The sequence below is a fragment of the Girardinichthys multiradiatus genome, chromosome 1, assembly GCF_021462225.1.
Source record: "Girardinichthys multiradiatus isolate DD_20200921_A chromosome 1, DD_fGirMul_XY1, whole genome shotgun sequence".
Classification (NCBI taxonomy): Eukaryota; Metazoa; Chordata; class Actinopteri; order Cyprinodontiformes; family Goodeidae; genus Girardinichthys; species Girardinichthys multiradiatus.
The window spans coordinates 19,992,682-20,012,783 of NC_061794.1; the positions used below are offsets into that span (position 1 = coordinate 19,992,682).

The window sequence follows — 20,102 nt, forward strand, 5'->3', positions numbered from 1 at the left end:
ACAATATCCCACAGATTCTCTATGGGGTTCAGGTCAGGAGAGTTGGCAGGCCAATTGAGCACAGTGATACCATGGTCAGTAAACCATTTACCAGTGGTTTTGGCACTGTGAGCAGGTGCCAGGTCGTGCTGAAAAATGAAATCTTCATCTCCATAAAGCTTTTCAGCAGATGGAAGCATGAAGTGCTCCAAAATCTCCTGATAGCTAGCTGCATTGACCCTGCCCTTGATAAAACACAGTGGACCAACACCAGCAGCTGACACGGCACCCCAGACCATCACTGACTGTGGGTACTTGACACTGGACTTTTGGCATTTTGGCATTTCCTTCTCCCCAGTCTTCCTCCAGACTCTGGCACCTTGATTTCCGAATGACATGCAGAATTTGCTTTCATCCGAAAAAAGTACTTTGGACCACTGAGCAACAGTCCAGTGCTGCTTCTCTGTAGCCCAGGTCTGGGGAATGCAGCACCTGTAGCCCATTTCCTGCACACGTCTGTGCACGGTGGCTCTGGATGTTTCTACTCCAGACTCAGTCCACTGCTTCCGCAGGTCCCCCAAGGTCTGGAATCGGCCCTTCTCCACAATCTTCCTCAGGGTCCGGTCACCTCTTCTCGTTGTGCAGCGTTTTCTGCCACACTTTTTCCTTCCCACAGACTTCCTACTGAAGTGCCTTGATACAGCACTCTGGGAACAGCCTATTCGTTCTGAAACTTCTTTCTGTGTCTTACCCTCTTGCTTGAGGGTGTCAATAGTGGCCTTCTGGACAGCAGTCAGGTCGGCAGTCTTACCCATGATTGGGGTTTTGAGTGATGAACCATGCTGGGAGTTTTAAAGGCCTCATGAATCTTTTGCAGGTGTTTAGAGTTAACTCGTTGATTCAGATGATTAGGTTTATAGCTCGTTTAGAGACCCTTTTAATGATATGCTAATTTTGTGAGATAGGAATTTTGGGTTTTCATGAGCTGTATGCCAAAATCATCCGTATTAAGACCATAAAAGACCTGAAATATTTCAGTTAGTGTGCAATGAATCTAAAATATATGAATGTTAAATTTTCATCATGACATTATGGAAAATAATGAACTTTATCACAATATGCTAATTTTTTGAGAAGGACCTGTATGGCACTGATCACTTGAAGGAGCATTAAAAAGTGTGTATGTGGGGAGGGGGGGGGCAGTATTTATCATAAATGCCATATTTAATAAAGATGGCACTCGAGTAAAAAACGAATATGGTGTCAAAAGTTTAGAATAAAACTAAAACAAGAACAATATCTTACATTTCTGCCAGTAACAACTCCTCCTAACTCAATCAGAAAACTTGTGAATTGTCATCGACCGATTGCCTGTCATCAGTTTTAGATGACTGAGTACCTGTGCTGAAACATGAAGACAGAAGCAGCACAGAAACTATATTTTGTACTCTTAGCTGCCACAAGTAATGCCCCCCTTCTTGCATTTTCCGTCCAATTTGATTAAAACTACTCGAGCCAAAACCGCGGCGCCAAAAAGTGCTTTCAGATCATCTTTGGATGTTTTCCAAATACACCTAGCAAACCCCCACTTCCCCTCTTAATACTTTAAAAGTCCAAATATCACGTGGCAGGGTTTGAAAACCCATTTTATGGCAAAGGGGGACAAAATAAACTGTACAGAAACAAAAACAACCGAGTATCTAAAATATATTTAACGGCCGATGCATCCAACGGTTTACATGATGCTTACCAAAGTGCTTACTGAATCTGACGCAAGACATTCTTACCCGCTTGGACCGCCGGATTAATGTCAAGCTATACTGTTACATTCACAAAACAACGCTGTGCTCTTATTATTATTATTATTTTTTTTTTACTGATAGACAGCCCAGGCGGAGATGGATGGAGGCGGTCTGTTTACTGTATCTTAACACCGAATGCTTGTGTCAGCTGTCACAACGCTAATGTAAGCCTTATGTAGATGAACGTGGGTGCAGGGCCTGGGAGGTCCGGCAGAACCCAGACCGATAAATCTTGCTGCTGGATGCTCTGGGAGCTCAGATGAGGGAGATTCGAATGGGGATGCTGGGGGACTCGGTCCTCTGTGGCGATTGGTGGCTCACTAGGTGCTCCACAACTGTGTGTTTGGACATGTGCTTCATAAGGTAGGTCTCCTATAAAGGGTTTGAAAACATACACATTTATTTGTTTGTTTAATTGTTAAAATTAATTTAATGAACATCAATGTGCATTATTTGAAATGACTCATTTGGTTTGGCGATGGATTAAAAACACTTCTACAATGCAAAGCAAACCCAAAAAATGCGGGGTTTCATTATGTTGGTTAATCCATGTTGACTGTTAATGTTTTGCAAGACTTTAATCTGCTGACTCTCTGACCTCAGCTTGGCGAGGGCATTTTCACAAAGTTGCTGTTTGAGTTTAGCCCCCTTATTTTGTTGTTTTAAGTCTAAATGCAACATGTTACCAGACTCGGTGAGTCATCGTGGTATTGACTGTTCATTTCCACATCTGGCAATTCTTCTGCTCAGACTCCTTCAAACCTCTGACAATTTATTCATGGATGCAGATTGTTTTATAGTTACCCCATACCAAAGGCATAATGACACAAATAATCATGGTGAGGTTTTAAATGACTAAATGTTTTTGGTCAAAGGAATTCAGAATCATCTCTTTTTTTGATATGCTGGACTTCAGTTGTGGGAAACTGGATATATAGGTAAATCAGAACCAAACACATTTTACATTACAAATGGGAACAGGTCTTGCAGCTCCTTGCAAAATTATTCACACTACTTGAACTGTTTTACATTTGGTCAAGTTGGAACGACAGACTTGGATGTATTTCATTGGGATTTCAAGTGACAGTCTAACAAAAACTAGCACACGACTGCTCAAACTCAGTCACACTGGATGGTGAGTGTCTGTAAACATCGATTTTCAAGTTGGATTTAGGTCTGGACTTTGACTGGGCCATTTGAACACAGTAATATGCTCTGATCGAAACCATTCGATTGTGGGGCTGGCTGTATGTCAAATAGGAAGCTCTGACTGGCTTCCTACTCGCCCAGATGGACGAAAATCATCCCCACAGCATAATTGTTGCATTTATTCAAGCAGGTGACTTCTGAATTCAACTGCTTTCAGAATTCTATTTAGGGGTATGAGTATGAAGGGGGTTGAATGAAAAACATGTAGTACTTTTCAGATTTGTGTTTTATATTTCCACTTCACAACGAAATTCTTCTTAAAATGCACTGAAATGTTTGATTCTAACATAACAAAAATTTGAAAAAAGTTCAAGGGGTATGAAGACTTATATTCCAAATTTCTTGGCAAATAATGCATGTGGACAGGTTTTGACACTGAAGTTATTTTTTTGTTGAGAATCTAAACTCGATCCAACACCCAGTTCTGGTCAGAAGAGGAGATATTTAGTAAGAGTTGAAATTACAGACGGATTAATGTCCTTAATTTCAACCCTTGGATTAACTAAGAGATGAACTGATAAGACACCGCTGATAAATACTGGCACAAAGATCATTTTTAATACAATCTTTAGTTTGTTTCTTGAATATCTGATGTTTATTTGACATGATTTTCTTTCATGTTTATGCCGAATAATTTAGCTCTCAGCGATCGTTATAGAAAGTCTAAAACTGCTGGTTAAATAGCAAGTTTTCTGCTGCTTGTATGTTTATTCCAGCTATCTAAGCAACAATGCCCACTTTACCTGACATTAACAATTTTCTACCAGGCTAAGCCATTGTTCTTGTTTCGTAATGCAGCTCTCATTGTAAGAGAAAAGGATAAACTCGGAAGATCCCTGTGCTCCAAAATGCCAAACTGAAAAACACTTCCTCCCCGCACGTTTCAGCAGAAGTGAGAGCACCGCCTGATCGTCAAATATCACAAACAGGAAGTGTGTCTTTGTAAAAGGAAAGCAGAGCATCATCAAATGTCACAATCTTATCAGCAGTAGGCTATGAACAGTTTTTCTAAACACACATGCTGGGGAAAGAAATGCGAGCTAGCAAAGAACATGTGGCTTTTTTTTTTTTTTCTTACTCACTGAGGTGTATGCCCGGCCGCACATGCTGCAGCAGTAGGCCTTAGCGTTTTTGATGGCGTGCGCTGACAAGTGGATCTGCAACGATGCAGAGTCTGAGTAGGCACGGTAGCAGTTAGGACATTTGTACGGCTTGTCTTTATTGTGCTGCCTCTGGTGAGACTGTAGGGGAAGAGAAACGGACAAAAAGTTGTAAAGCGGTCTACTTAAAAGGTCCAAGTGTGTAGGAGGAATGCTTACAATACAATGTGTTGTGTACAGCCAGATCTTGCAACCCTTAAGAATACTGGTGGAAAACTACATCAACCATGAGAAATGCTTTGATTTGGATCTTTTTAAACTGAAACATTTCAGGACTCTTGGTTTGCATGTATGTACAGTCATGTGGAAAAAAAATAGGACAGCCAATGAAATATTCAGTTCATTATTAAGAAATCTTCCCATAGGAATGTCTAACCTTATTTTTTAATCTCTGGAAGATACACTGATTTAAATGTACTTGAAAAACAAAAGAATAACATTGTTTTACCATCTAAACAAAATATATTAACCATAACGTTAAAAAAATCTAATGGCTAGTGTTGTCCCGTAAGGTTCAAATAACTTCAGTGAAACATTTCTAGTAACCATCTTCCAGTCAGTTTGAGGAAAAGAAGGGGGTTTCTAGCATATACCGCCTGTTTTGAGTTCCCCACAGCATCTCAATGAGGCAAAGATCTAAATTTGCCCTGTCCAAGGACGTTCCAGTTCTTAAGTCTCAGCCAGTCCCTGGTAGACTTACTGGTATTTTGTGGGTCATTGTTACATTGCAGGGTCCAGTTCTGCTTCATCTTGTTGCTGCACATTCACAACAACAGTAGCAAGAGCCTGTTATATAACCAGTGATGATATTTGATATTTTAGGGTTCTTCCAGACATATTTTAGCATCTTGCAGGCTGCTCTAGTGGTGAACCTGCTTGGATGGCAGACCTGGGAATGTTGATAGTTGTTTTGAATGTCCTCTACTTGTAAACTTATCAAACACATAAGCTGCTACAATGTCCTCACACAGATCTTATCTTCAACAGTCAGGACCACACCAGACTAATGCCTCTTTTCTAGGGGATCCACTCAGCCCGTTTAATGAGCGTTTCCATTACTGTTTCTTTCCGGTCCGGTGCCTGCTTTTTTGGGACCCACTCAGTAGAAGGTACGATCGGGGCTGAGTAGGGACTACATGTGACGGGAACAGACTGCTGTTCACTGATTGGCAACGGGACCAGGAGAAATGAGAAGGTTTTCACCGAGCTAGTGCAGGGAGAAGTTGACAAAACTCAAGAGCGACTTCAATAACGTATGTATAATTTTACTATTTACAAATCATAAACCATGCAGGCGGGCCGCTGTATTTAATAACATCCTAAATCAGCTGATCACATAAAATCAGCTGTTCAGAAACACATGCATTTTCCCCAAAACACACAAAACAAAACTCCCATGAAACAGCTTAGTAACAGTCCATATAAATTGCCTGCATCGAAGGTGTCCTAACTTTTAATTACAATTTACAACAAGCTTTAAAAGGTTTTTTCTTCATGTTTAATTGACTGTAGATTACAAAGGTGATCCACTGAATTTCACTTTATTGACACAGGATCAATAAAGTGTCTATCTACTATAGAAAGAGTTAGCACAGCATATATGGCCCTCCAGTCACTTCTCTGGTTTCACACCGCTGGCAGATCGTTCATAAGAGCAACTCTCAGAACAGCGAAGGGCAGATCTCTGTAGCTGTTCAGAGCAACGTTTCTGTGATTAAAAATAGATTGTTATGCTTGTCCCCTCATGTTTTTATCAGGGTTCCTACAAATTTACTATTTCAAAACAGACAGTTCTGGACTCAATTTCCTAGATTTTACCATCAGTTTATTTAATGACATTTCAGATATATGCAGGTATAAAACATTAGGTTTTATTATTTATTTTCTTTTTTTCCCCCACAAATCATGAAACAAGCCAGCGCTACAGCTGGCTCCTGATTGGACAGTTTGTAACTGGGGGTTTTCTCTGTTTCTGGGCATCTGGAAAAATTTAGATTGGTTAAAATCTATAACACTTTGAATTAAATCCTGGACTAGATTATGTTAGATTGAATACAGATGCTGCATTTATCCGGAAGTGGTCGCCTCGTTTTACAAAAGGAGCACTTTCAATTCTTTGTTTGGCATCTAAACCCAACCCTTGGCTCCAGTTTAAACTTGGAAGTAAAATCATCTTCAAGCACAAAAAGGAGGGAAATGGCCTGTTTGTTGTTTTTTAACGCATTTCTTCATCTGGTAGCCACTCAAAAATCACCAATGAGTTGGACCAAAAACAAATTGAGCAGGGTAAACCAAAGAACACAAATCAAGTTAAAAAACCATTTTTCAGAAATTCTTATTTATATCTTTTAGATGAAGTAATAAACAAAAAAAGTGTTGAAACACCAACTTTTTTTATAATCCATTTCATTCCTCCCTACTTATCCAACTTTTATCTCAAACCTTTAAAGACTGAGACGGACCCCTGCTTTTAGGACAGTTGGCTTCTCCAAAGAAATAAAAATGTTATAATGTGATACTACAATGAGTAAAATGACTTAAATTTGTGATTTGAGGTGTGAACCTGTTGGACTACAAGTAAAGACTCACCTGGAGGTTAGACAGCTGAGTAAAAGCCTTTTCACATCCAGGGTGAGCACATTTATAAGGCCGATCGCCAGTGTGGATTCTGTGACAAATGAAATAAAAAACATAGTGAGATGGAGACAACTTCAGCTAAACCATCAGTCAGGGATTCCCAATCCAAGACCGGGGAACCTTTCCTGCTTGTTTTAGTAGCTTCCCCGCTTCAACATTTCTAATATCAACCACTTCAAAAGGGTGATGATCATAAAGAATTTATTTTAATACATATGGAGGAAAGACGTGTATTAAACAGACCCAATGGAAGTGTATCTAAACAGATCAAAGTGAATTTGCAACGGACTTTACTCTATTCTCACTGTATGTAATGGTTAAATGCTTGAATTTAATATATAAGATTCAGCTGCTGTGAAATAAAACACCATTTTAAAATTCACCCACTGATACTCCTGGGGTAATACCAGGGATGGTTCTGATCTTTTCAAGTGAGATTTGATGAAGTATGAAACTAGCATCACCACATCTATCACTGGCTTGCAAGGCATGAAAGCATGGTGCTTTTATAAGTAAGTAATAGCGCAGTATAAGCAGTTAGTTGTCATATTAATATTTTGTAAACACAGCAAGGATGACAAATTGCCAATATTTCTCAGCAGTCCTGTCTTAACAGAGTGCTGTTAAATGTCTCGCTGTTTTCCTTTGCTGAACAACGGCCGCAGTACTACGCTAGACTCATGTTAGCAAAGGCTGCCTTAATCTGCCTGATCAGCTCATCAGTCCGGTCAGCTGACGGTGAGCCCACTGGGATGATTTCCAAAAAAAAACGATGAGACCGTGAAAAGCACAGGAGCGTACCATCTCTGATGCCTCTGATGCACAACCGACAGCTTGTTGCAAAAACCAGAAGCTTATTCCACTCTGGGTGGACATTAGAGCACTGATAAGTTGAAACTGATTGACTGATCCAGCCCCGCAGCCTTAACTGGCGTAGTAATACGAACGTTGTTCGGCTAAGAAAATAGCAACTGTCTCCTGTGAAATATAGACATTTAATACCTGCGCAAAATCTACAGAGACTAGAACATTTTCAGTTCAAGTTGTTTTAAACAGCCAGAAAGGGGCCGGTAATGATTTTGAAACTTTTCAACATGCTCACTGCAAGATGACATTTTTCAGCTAGAGATGAGGGGAATATTACTCAACTTCAGAGGACCTCACTTTAAAAAGTCTGAACTATCCCTTTATGGGATGTCAGCTCAAGAAGCCATTGTCAGACTGTCAGAGGTCATTAACCCAAAACACAGGGCTTCTGCATAGTCTAAATTACATTATCTCTTTTTTTAAGCCTTAAACAGTCTATAATACTTAAATTACCTGTAGTGGTGTCTTAGTTTTTTATGTATTTCTATTGAATTTTGCTTTACTTTATTCTTTCTGTATTCTTCAGAAATGCACAGGTTTTATTAATTCACTCCATTTATTGTGATCCTGGCTGAGGAATTACGGCATTATTTTATGCTGTAACAAAACCAGAAGACAAACTACAGGGGTTGGACAATGAAACTGAAACACCTGGTTTTAGACCACTATCATTTATTAGTATGGTGGAGGGCCTCCTTTTGCGGCCAATACAGCGTCAATTTGTCTTGGGAATGACATTTACAAGTCCTGCACAGTGGTCAGAGGGATTTTAAGCCATTCTTCTTGCAGGATAGTGGCCAGGTCACTACGTGATACTGGTGGAGGAAAACGTTTCCTGACTTGCTCCTCCAAAACACCCCAAAGTGGCTCAATAATATTTAGATCTGGTGACTGTGCAGGCCATGGGAGATGTTCAACTTCACTTTCATGTTCATCAAACCAATCTTTCACCAGTCTTGCTGTGTGTATTGGTGCATTGTCATCCTGATACACGGCACCGCCTTCAGGATACAATGTTTGAACCATTGGATGCACATGGTCCTCAAGAATGGTTCGGTAGTCCTTGGCAGTGACGCGCCCATCTAGCACAAGTATTGGGCCAAGGGAATGCCATGATATGGCAGCCCAAACCATCACTGATCCACCCCCATGCTTCACTCTGGGCATGCAACAGTCTGGATGGTACGCTTCTTTGGGGCTTCTCCACACCGTAACTCTCCCGGATGTAGGGAAAACAGTAAAGGTGGACTCATCAGAGAACAATACATGTTTCACATTGTCCACAGCCCAAGATTTGCGCTCCTTGCACCATTGAAACCGACGTTTGGCATTGGCATGAGTGACCAAAGGTTTGGCTATAGCAGCCCGGCCGTGTATATTGACCCTGTGGAGCTCCCGACGGACAGTTCTGGTGGAAACAGGAGAGATGAAATGCACATTTAATTCTGCTGTGATTTGGGCAGCCGTGGTTTTATGTCTTTTGGATACAATCCGGGTTAGCACCCGGACATCCCTTTCAAACAGCTTCCTCTTGCGTCCACAGTTAATCCTGTTGGATGTGGTTCGTCCTTCTTGGTGGTATGCTGACATTACCCTGGATACCGTGGCTCTTGATACATCACAAAGACTTGCTGTCTTGGTCACAGATGCGCCAGCAAGACGTGAACCAACAATTTGTCCTCTTTTGAACTCTCGTATGTCACCCATAATGTTGTGTGCATTTCAATATTTTGAGCAAAACTGTGCTCTTACCCTGCTAATTGAACCTTCACACTCTGCTCTTACTGGTGCAATGTGCAATCAATGAAGACTGGCTACCAGGTTGGTCCAATTTAGCCATGAAACCTCCTACACTAAAATGACAGGTGTTTCAGTTTCATTGTCCAACCCCTGTAGTTCTGCTCCTGAGACTGGCTTCCTATAGTTTGTTTAGAGAGGTTGTGTTTTGAATTCATGTAGGTCTTATGTTTAAATCAGGAAGGTGTTAAAAACCTCCAACTCTCTAAATAAGTGCAAAAACATATCTATTTCTAAAACATGAATGTATTTTTGTATCCGACATGCACAGTCGAGGCTTGTCGCAAGCGATTTTCCTGGCGGTTGTGTTAGGGTTTCGTAGTTTTAACTTATATTCCAACAGTGACACGAACCTGGTGTGCTGCTGCAGGTGCGACAGCTGGCGGAAAGAGTTCTCGCAGTAGGAGCAGTGGTAGGGTTTGATCCCCAGGTGGATGCGCAGGTGCTGGGACAGGTACGAGGCGTTGGCAAATGTCTTGGAGCAGTGAGGACACTTGTGTGGTTTGGCCTCTGTGTGGGACTTGGAATGAATTTGCATCTCTGATTTGGTTAAGAAGGTCAGAGGGCAGACTTTGCATCTTGACAACAGAAAGATTGAAGAAGAAAAAAAAAAATAGCTGTCAGACATGAGCAAACTGTAAACCTGACACTATGGTGCAAGTATTTTTATGACTAAACTCAGAGCGGAGTCGCTAAGATGTCCCATACCCAAGCAGTATTCACGCAAGACTCCTAAGACATAAACCTTGAACAAGTATTATGTGAGGTTTTACCACTCACTTCATCTCAACTTCACCCTCCTGGTTCTGTCAACTAAAGTTAATTCTTCCAGTAGCTCTACAACATACCTAAACATAAACACTGCAGAGGTCCTGTTGCACCTCCTCCCTTCATTTAGATATGTGGTTTATTACTTATGTAAGATCAGCACCAAAACCCCCTTGTAAGTCTGTAAACACATTACTGTAGATGTCTAACCTGTAGGTTTTGCCCTCTTTAGGCGCCACAGTGACGCAGCCTTGGTCTGCCAGGATGGGGTAGGGCACCACCAAAAGAGGCCCAGATGTGTTTTCAGCTTTTATCTTCTTTCTTCCCCGAGGTGCCTTCGGCGGGGGGCCCAGGAGTCCCGCCAGGCCTCCGCCCTTCATATGGTCCATGCCGGGACCGCTAGCCAGCCCAGAGATGATATTGACAGAAGGAGCACCACCCAAACGGTTCTGGCCGCTCGAGGTTGGAGTTGTGGGGGTCAGGGCCTCCGAGGTGCCGTGGTTGTCGGGTCGAGATGAGGGAGCCAGACCTGAGGAGGCGAGAACCAGATCTGCATTAGCTCTTTATCATGGATTTGAAACATGTTGTTGTTGGACTGTAGTGACTGCAGTACCTGAACGATGGTTGACCCGGCTTGATTGCTCACTAAGTTGTCTCATGTGCCAGTCCTCCCATAATCCTTTGGCCTTTACTGATGACTTGTCATCCAGATTTCCATCTGCAAGTTAAGAGAAAGCACATTAGACTGTACACAGTCCAAATAATTGCTGTCAGGCTGCAAAACAGTTTCTTTATTCTGTAATATAATAAAAAGAACAGAGCAACACAAATCAATTTTTTATTTGGAAGTGGAATGAAAATAAATGTTTTAGAAACAGAAACCTGCAAAGTGTGATGTGCATTAGTTCACACTGCATTCCATTGAATCTCGGGCCATATGTTTACAGTTCGCTGTCCTACTTGAAGGTGAATCTCTCTCAAATCTATTGGCAGATTTTCCCCCAGGATTGCCCTGTGTTCAGCTCCATGTGTCATACCATTAACAATGACCAGCTTCCCTGTGCCTGCTGAAAAAAAGGCCTCCCCACAGCATGATGCTGCCACCATCATGGTTCATGGAGCAGATGTGGTGTTCAGGGTGATGTGCAGTTTTCATCCAGGCATAGTGTTTTCTACAGAGGACACAAAATAGATTTTGGCCTCGTCTGACTAGAGTGCCTTCCTCTACATGTTGTTTGCCGTGTCCCCTACATGGCTTGGGAAAAACTGAAAAGGGACTTCTCGCAGCTTTCTTTTGACTAGGGGCGCAATTGTGATACTTTTGCTGAAAATTGTGACAAGGATTTTGATCATTATCCAGTCACTTTTACCTGGATCTTATTCTCTTTTTTCTTCATCTCAAAATTTTTATAGGCTTCAGCCTTTCAACCACTACAAAAATGTTAACAGTGTGGGCATCCAGGGCACTGGAAGCCTATCCAACAGGTCAGACATATTAATGCCCTAAAGAATTTGCATGTCAATAACACACATTGCTGTGAAATATACATTATTGGCAGATCTGACCAGAATGGAATATTTGATTAGATATTATATTTCAGTTGGTAGTGTAAATAAAATATCTTAACAGAAATTGCATTCTAGTGTTGCTTTGAGATTGTGAATTTGTAAAAAAATGTATCCAGCGATGAAGACTTGATATAATGTCCAGCTCTACTACCAACAAGGTCTTTCTCCTTGCCCCTCTTCAATAAAAGGCAAGATTTGAGAAATCAGGAATAATATTTTTCCTTTCAACAGCCTCTTCCACCTGAGCTATGGATCTTTGCAGCTCCTCTATAATCCAACCCTGCTTTAGGTTTTATTCCTGACCTGTCTGCTGTGTTCCTTGGTCTTTATGATGATGGTTGTTCGTGAATGTTCAGCTGGGTTTAAACTGACATTAAATCACACGCAGGTTGACTTTCTATCGATCAATGTGAGTTTTGAAAGCAACAGGTTGCATTGCATCACATATAGGGGTATCAGAGTAAAGGGGGCTCAAAGTAAATCCACACTACATTTTAAGATTTCTTTTTGGTGGAATATTTTCAGAACTTTTCATTCCACTTCATTATTTGTTAGACCAATATTTTTTGCTGGTCTATCATAAAGAGGCCAATAAAAGTACTTGTTTTTCTGTTTGTGTCTTTCAGGCCACCCTAAAAAAAACATGAAAGCGATACCTGGTCCAGAGCTGGAGGCGGGACGAGCGTGCAGAGCAATGTCCGGCTGCCCGGAGCCCTGAGGGTGCGAGTGGTGGGCCGGCACCTGCTGCGGCTGAGGTTTTGGCACCGACATGCCGTGCGGAGCGCCACCGTCCGGGGACGAGGTGGGCACCAGCAGAGACTGCTGAGAGGGGGTGGAGGTAGGCGGCAGGTGCAGAGGTCTAATCTTCTCCGCCATCAGCTGCTCCTTGATCTTGTTAATGAGGACCAGGTTATCCAGCTGAAAAGGTTAACGGGTCATGTTCAACAGAAAACAGCCACCATGTGTGAACGCCGTTTATGGCCCCCACCGAAAAACATATTTCAGACAGGAAGACAGCCACAAGCTAAACTAAAGAGCTTCATTTGTATTCAAACTTGCTCCAGCAACCTGTGACTATTTTGCAAGCTGGGATTTATTTTTCGATGATGGTTGAAAAAGACATTCACACATGGAAACAGATGTGGCAATTCGGGTGGAAATGCTGCAGTTGTTATGTGTTGTGAGTGGACTTACCTGGCCTGGCATGGAGGGGGGCGGTGGCCAAAAATACGGGTTGTTAAACCGAGGCTCTGCCATCCTGAAACAACTGACACACATTGCAGTCATGATCAGAAGTGGTGGTTGGAGAGCAGTTGACTCACCAGGATACACAAACACAGCATGTGGGCAGAGGAGTGTGGTGCTGAACCACAAACATGTAAAAACTGATTTACTAACCAAATGTATCAGGCACGCCCAGTTAGATTTATATTAAGTTCAACATCAAGCTACATACATGCCTGTGCTGAATGACATTTATCGTTCTAACTTGCTTCTAATATATTGAAAGAAATTGTATCTAATATTTAAGAGATTAGAAGATAATTTCATGATAATTACAGTCCTTTTTTTTTTTACCCCTTACAGATTTCCTGATTAACCAAATGTTTTGAAAAACCTCCTACAACTTTACAAGCCACACCCAGACGTGATTGGTACCACACAGTCCTACCGAGAAACTATTTAAACAGAACCCCTATGGCAACTCGAAGTAGGCTAAAAGAGCTCAATGGCAGAAAACATCTGTAAGGAGGGAAGTACTTTTCACAGCATCCTGCTTTAATATTTAATCAAACAGGATTCCTCCGTGGTTTTTCATGTAAGAATTCCAGATTTTTCTCAAGTCTTTCGGAAGTTTGGAAGGAAGCAAACAAACAAGCAAGTTAGTTAGGAAACTGAGACACAAAGAAGGAAGGACAACATTTAGAAAGTGGGATAGGTAATAAAATGTGGAAATACAAATGTTACTCCATCCTCTGTTTTAATTTCCCATACATATCCAGACCTGGAAAATACTGAAATCAAATTCCAGACTTCTCTTGCCTTTTCCAGATTGCGTAGGAAGCCTGTCTATATGATATTTATTGATTAAAATGTATGTGAAATTGAGCCTCTTCAGTATAATTTAACTAACAATTAAGATAACTTATTTTGTCCAATTTTAAACTTCAAAACTTTAAGCCAAAAGTAGAAACCCTGCAGTGCGTAATTCAGAAGTGAAGTTAAGATACTGTATGTGAGATCACCTTTGACATTTAATGGTATACTACTGCAAAGTCTGCAGCCCATGTATCAGATCATGTGCATTGTTTGCGTAACAGTGGTGCTGAGTCAAGGAACATCTCCACAAAGATTGAGATTGTGAAATAGGTCAGGGATCATCATCACGCCACGTTTTTCCTTTTGTTGAATGCTAATATTTTCAGCAATTATACCGAAGTTTTAAACTTCCATCATTACTCTCACTTCTTTATACTATGCTTCTGAGGAGCCGGATTTTTCTGTATTCTTAAAATGGTATTAATTAAGAGGTCTTCAGGCTTTTTGAAGGCCTATCAAAGGTTTTTGTTGCACTTTTCATTGGCTTTCTGTTCTCTCCTTTTTAGTCCAGTTCTTGCACATGGCCATGATAACATACAGCTTGTGCAGCTTGTTCAAAAATGAGGTTAGCAGATAGAAGAAGTCATGTCTTTATGCAGGAGAAAGATTTTGCAAAAATGCACAAGACACCTTGAGAAATGCATCATTCTCTCATTCATTAATCATCTGCTATATGACGGGTTTTCAGCAAACATTTCTTTGGAAATCACCTTGTTGTAGCTAAACCACTATTTCATGAGTCAAACTGTGTTATGTTTGATGTTTTTTATAGAATGAACTAAGCCCATTAGAACAGCAGTTCTCTAGCTTTTTATGACTAGTACCACCTCACAGAAGTTGAACTTTTTCTGTTTGTTGTCACAAAGAATTCTATACATTATATTTTTAAAATCAATTTGCACTTTATGTTTGAACTAAAAATGTTCAGTATCCATGGGGTGGAAATATAAGAATAGAAAACGACAAAACAAACCGTTCCCAAAATCCAATATGGCTGCATGGAAAAATAAATTATTGTTGTAAATTAGTCAGTCATTTTCTACCGCTTATTCCATAGTGGGTCACGGGGAGCTGGTGCCTATCTCCAGCAGTCTATGGGCGAGAGGCGGGGTACACCATGGACAGGTCGCCAGACCATCGCAGTGCAACACACAAACAACCAAGCACACACTCATTCATATACCTAAGGGCAATTTAGATGGACCAATTAACCTAACTGGCATGTCTTTGGACTGTGGGAGGAAGCCGGAGTACCTGGTGAGAACCCACGCATGCACGGGGAGAACATGCAAACTCCATGCAGAAAGACCACTGGCCGGGAATCAAACCCAGGACCTTCTTGCTGCAAGGCCACAGTGCTACCAACTGCGCCACCGTGCAGCCCCTGTTGTAAATTATTGTTTTGCAATTCTGGCATTTTATGTGTGATTAAATGTACCATATACTTTAATAGATGTACAAACTTTTAGCGCAAGCATGTTTTTTTAGTGTCTGAATGTATATAATGAACAGACATAAAGAGCAACTAGCCTGGTCATCGGGTTCAATAAATGGTAAATCCTTCTGGTTTCCGGACTTGCAACCAGAACATGGTTGAATTTGATGTCATTCCCAGATCCAAGTTCTGACTTCAGACATAAACGGAACTCAGAAAGTAGCCAGAATGAATGAGTGAACACACTTCCCTGTTGGGTAGTATCTGTTTGAAGCAAATATCAACGTGGTCCAAATACTCATTGTTTTGTCAGGTTAGACCACATAACTTTATATTACAGCTTAACATTTCTCTTGTACATATTTGATGCTAGCTATGGGCTGGCCAGCTGCATCAAGGTGTAACAAGGTTCCAAAAAGTTAAGGTTTAGGGGGGTGTTGATTCTCCATCTCATGACCTTTGCTGCAGGTGTTCACCCCTTTTTCCTCTGTGCATTTCCTTTCTGAAACACCGTGCAAAAAGGCCACTAGTGCCATAAAAGTAACATTAAAAACGTTATGGTTTCAAAGCTCTAACATTTCTGTCATACCGTTTCAATGGTTTAAAGTCATTTTAACAAGATGCCAGACAGTGTGCTGCAGTGCAGCTGAATGGAGCATAAAGTAGGGTTGCACTTTTCCTTCCCAACCTGTTGCTGCACACTGTTGGTCAGCTGAGTAAAAGAAGTCTACTACACTTTTTATTCCTTAAAATAAATACTAAATTGGACCCATCACTTTATAAAGGTGAAACTGTTTTGAAACTGCAGTTAGCATACTACGAACAGCATGTCTGTTAAGCATCTGATTGCAGGCTAGCCAACAGCTATTTAACCAGCTCGATGTAGCACAAAGTGTTAAATGTTTGCGTAATTATTGTCAAATTTTTTTTAACTAAATATCATACAGTGGGAATCTCAGCCCAGCTCAGGCCTAGCTGATTCGAACATTTCTTCTAAATAACACCAAAGGCACTCCAAGTCCACCAGCCATACGTGCGCCCCCGTTTTAGAACAAAATTTGCACAAGCTGCAAATAAGTGTCTAAAGATTCAATTTAAAATATGTTCAAGTCTAACTGTCAGTACTGGCTCACTGGATCCATTTCATGCTTGGATGACTAACAGGTCAGGTTTGGGTGTCGAGTCATGGTCAAGTAGGGCTTTAGAAAGCCTGAAGAAATATTACTGAAGATCCATTTTAAAAATCACTAGACCACTGAAATGGAATATAAGGAAATGACTCAAATATCTTGCCCTGTATTATTTGTGAAGATAATTCAGTGCATTGTTAAAGTATTTTTACTCCTTGAACTTCTTCACTTTTTGTCCCGTTACAACCACAAATATCAATACATTCAATTGGCATTTTAAATAACAGACTGACACAAAGTATCTTCATTAGGTGAAGTGCAAATTATACATAGTGTTTAAAATTGTTTTGCAAAAACAAATCTGAAAATTGGGGAATGCATATCTATTCAGCCCCATTGTTCTGATGCCCCTAAATAAAATCTAGAGCAACCATCACCTCCAGAAGTCATCTTATTAATGAATAAAGTTCATCTCAGTACAATAGCAGCTGTATTGTGAAGGTTCTTTACTACAGTACATCATTAAAACAGACAGCATCACACCAAGGGTCTATAGCAGTCAGGTCCTGGATAAAGCTATGGACTAGTTTAGGGCATAGTTGGGTTATGAAACAATAACCCAAGCTTTAAAGAGGCCCACGGTAGGTCTGGAGGAGCTGCAGAGATCCACAGCTCAGATGGGAGAATCTGTAGACAGGACAACTATTAGATGTGCACCCTACAAACATGCCCGTTAGGGAAGAGTGGCAAGAAAAAAAAACCCAATTGTTTAAAGAACGCTATGAGAAGTCATTTTTGCAGTTTGCCACAAGCACAATGTGATATGGTCTGATGAGGCAAAAATTTAACATGTTGGCCTACATGCAAAATACTATACATGCTGGAAAAACAACATGGCATATCACTCTGAACACACCATCTCTACCCTGAAAAATGGTGGTGGCAGCATCATGCTGTTGAGGTTTTCTTTTGTTCTGCAGGGAGAGTGAAGCTAATCAGAGTTGATGGGAAGATGGATGGAGCTAAATACGGGATAATACTTGAAGAAAACCTGTCAGAGGATGCAAAATGGTAAATGGACTTATATAGCGCTTTTCCAGTCATACAGACCACTCAAAGCGCTTTACACTAGAGCCACATTCACCCAATTGCACTCACACATTCATACACCGATACGCAGATCGGTAGGCAACTTGAGGTTAAGTGCCTTGCCCAGGGGCACATCAACATATGGCAGGAGGAAGCTGGAATCAAACCCACAACCTTCTGATTGCAACTACTCTTCCTACTGAGCCACAGTCACCTCAAAAGACTGTAGTTTGTAGTTGTGATTCACCTTCCAGCAGAACAACTATAAAAATAGCCCAAGCGACAATGGAATGGTCCAGATTAGAAATGTCTAAAAGTCAGTCTGCAGGAGCCAAATGTTTTACACCTGAATTGAATGAAAGGCCCATTAGCTTGCTCCCACAAAACATAGCTACAGTGAGCTTCTCGGCACTGATGACATGCAGAGGAGCTAATTCAGTCATTTCAATCAGCTGTACTGAAACATGGACACACCCGACACAATCAGGACACTGGCCTCTGAGGACCAGATTTGGACACTCCCGTAGTTCAGATGAAAGCATATCCATGTTTTGGACTGGCCTAGTCAAAGTCTTTACCTAAATCTAACTGAGGGCAAAAGCTGAAAACTGATGTTCAGATGCTGTCCATCCAATGGCTTTCCATTTGCAAAAGAGTTTAAAGAACGTGTTTCATTTCCCCTTCACTTCAGAGGTTTATACTACTTTATGTTGGTGTATCAGACAAAATACAGACGTTTATGGTTGTTAACAAAATATGAAAATATTCAGGGGTGTGAATACTTTTTCAAAGGGCTGTATATAGATTAAGACATTAGTTAACAGCATCTCACATCTTTCTTCATCACCGTTTAACTTAAGACAGAAATATCAGCACATATGACCTGAAGGCAGATGATGGGTGTGGAAACAATTTAAGTTCTCCAAGAGTGGATTTACTTATTTTTTACTTATTATTAGTACTATTTTAGCGCCGACATTCTGGGTGCAAATAAAAGTAACATTGAAGCACTAATATTTCAGTAATAAAGCGGTATAACTGTGTAATAAACATATGCATGCATGTGTGTGAGTTGGGCCTGCAGACTAGTCTGGCGTTTTTTAAATCACACTGACACATTTACATTTGCACAGCTCAAGCATCTAAATGTCAGCTGACAATGTGTGGACACCTATTAAAACACCCAGAGAGCCGTAGCCGTGTAGCTTGCTGCTGTCCTCGGCTTCCTTTTGTCTGAATTTCTGGAAACTAACGCGTCCGTCGCTTTAAAAGCTCGACCGAACCAAACTAAACTTTGCCTTCTTGGACTTTTCGGACATGTCGTCCAGCCCGCCCGGGGAGCAGCTCCGGACTCAGGCCGACGGGGGAGGACTGTTCGCCCGCAGACACTCCCGCTCCTGCCCAGACATTCTCAGACAGTTTTCTTAAAACATTTCCAGACAAAAGAGAAACAAAAATGGCAGCCTTATTTTTATAAGGCGGGACGCCATATTCTGCAGACCCCAAATTTTTTTTAGGAGCGTGTACCATAACAAGGTGCTGCGGATTTCTTTCTTTAGAAAAAAGGAGCAGGACACAAAGGTGTGTTTATCACGTCAAAAGGCGTGAATGATTGTTTACGGCGAATTGCAGGTTTGAATAGCCCGGCCTCCTCACCTCTTAAAAAAACTGACACTTCCTACAACAACCATGCCCTGCAAAAAAAAAAAAAAAAAAAAAAAAACAGCACGGAAACGGACAAGCTGGACTCATCACGCCGATTCAAAGAGCACCTCGACACCTTTTAAGGTGCAAGCATTAAACGCAAACAATCCCTTCACATCCCGAAAAACGCTTACCCGTGTTAAGGAAATTTCACTTTTCCCCCACACATTCTGTAACTTTTGGGCGAATCAAAGGAGGGAAATCACATTTTGTGCACATTTGCAACGCATCCGGGACGCGATCCTCCATCAGAGCAACCGCTTAGCCGGGGAAAAACACGCACACACACCATTATAAGACATGCATAAATACCTTCTGTCCTGGCTGCAGATATTGTCTTGCGAGAACAGCTATAATATAAAAGGTTGATGTTCTGTCTGCCTCCAGTCGGACCACCGCTTCCGGGTCGCTTTGTTCACTTCTGGGTGCTGCTGCTGCAAGGCTCACTTACAGCGGCTACAGAAAGGAAATCTGCTAATGTTGCTTTGGATGTTGTTTTTCTTTTACCTAACAGCTCACCTTATCCACGTTTCCTGTGCATTGCGCGCCAGGTGCATAATGTAGCGGTATTTTAAGGCGTGTTTATCCTCCAGATGCTCACTGCAACTATCCAGGACGCTACAACATTGAGCACACAATTACAACAAAATGTATAGCATGCGAAATTATACTGTAATAATATAATATGATACATACTGTAATAATACTGTAATTGCACTCTTGGCAGGTGAATATGCACACTGCATTAGGAATAATGCGCAGAGACTAGACCAGCCTAGGAGAAATTATTGGGAGTGAATTGATCAAATGAAAATATTACTAGTTGGATTTTATTATACTCCTTTAAAACAAATGT

General features: G+C 41.2%; 1 protein-coding gene across 1 annotated transcript; it reads right to left on the minus strand.

Moving 5' to 3' along the window:
• Positions 1-1,011: 1,011 nt before the first annotated feature.
• znf362b (zinc finger protein 362b) lies at positions 1,012-19,811 on the minus strand. The gene is made up of 9 exons (XM_047386620.1): positions 19,559-19,811; positions 12,983-13,055; positions 12,445-12,706; positions 10,833-10,937; positions 10,430-10,748; positions 9,805-10,029; positions 6,740-6,818; positions 4,073-4,231; positions 1,012-2,153 (listed from the first exon to the last, which is right to left on the minus strand). Exons 2-9 carry the CDS (start codon positions 13,043-13,045, stop codon positions 2,037-2,039), a joined length of 1,329 nt encoding a protein of 442 aa, XP_047242576.1. The 5' UTR covers positions 13,046-13,055; positions 19,559-19,811; the 3' UTR covers positions 1,012-2,036.
• Between the last annotated feature and the right edge of the window lie 291 nt (positions 19,812-20,102).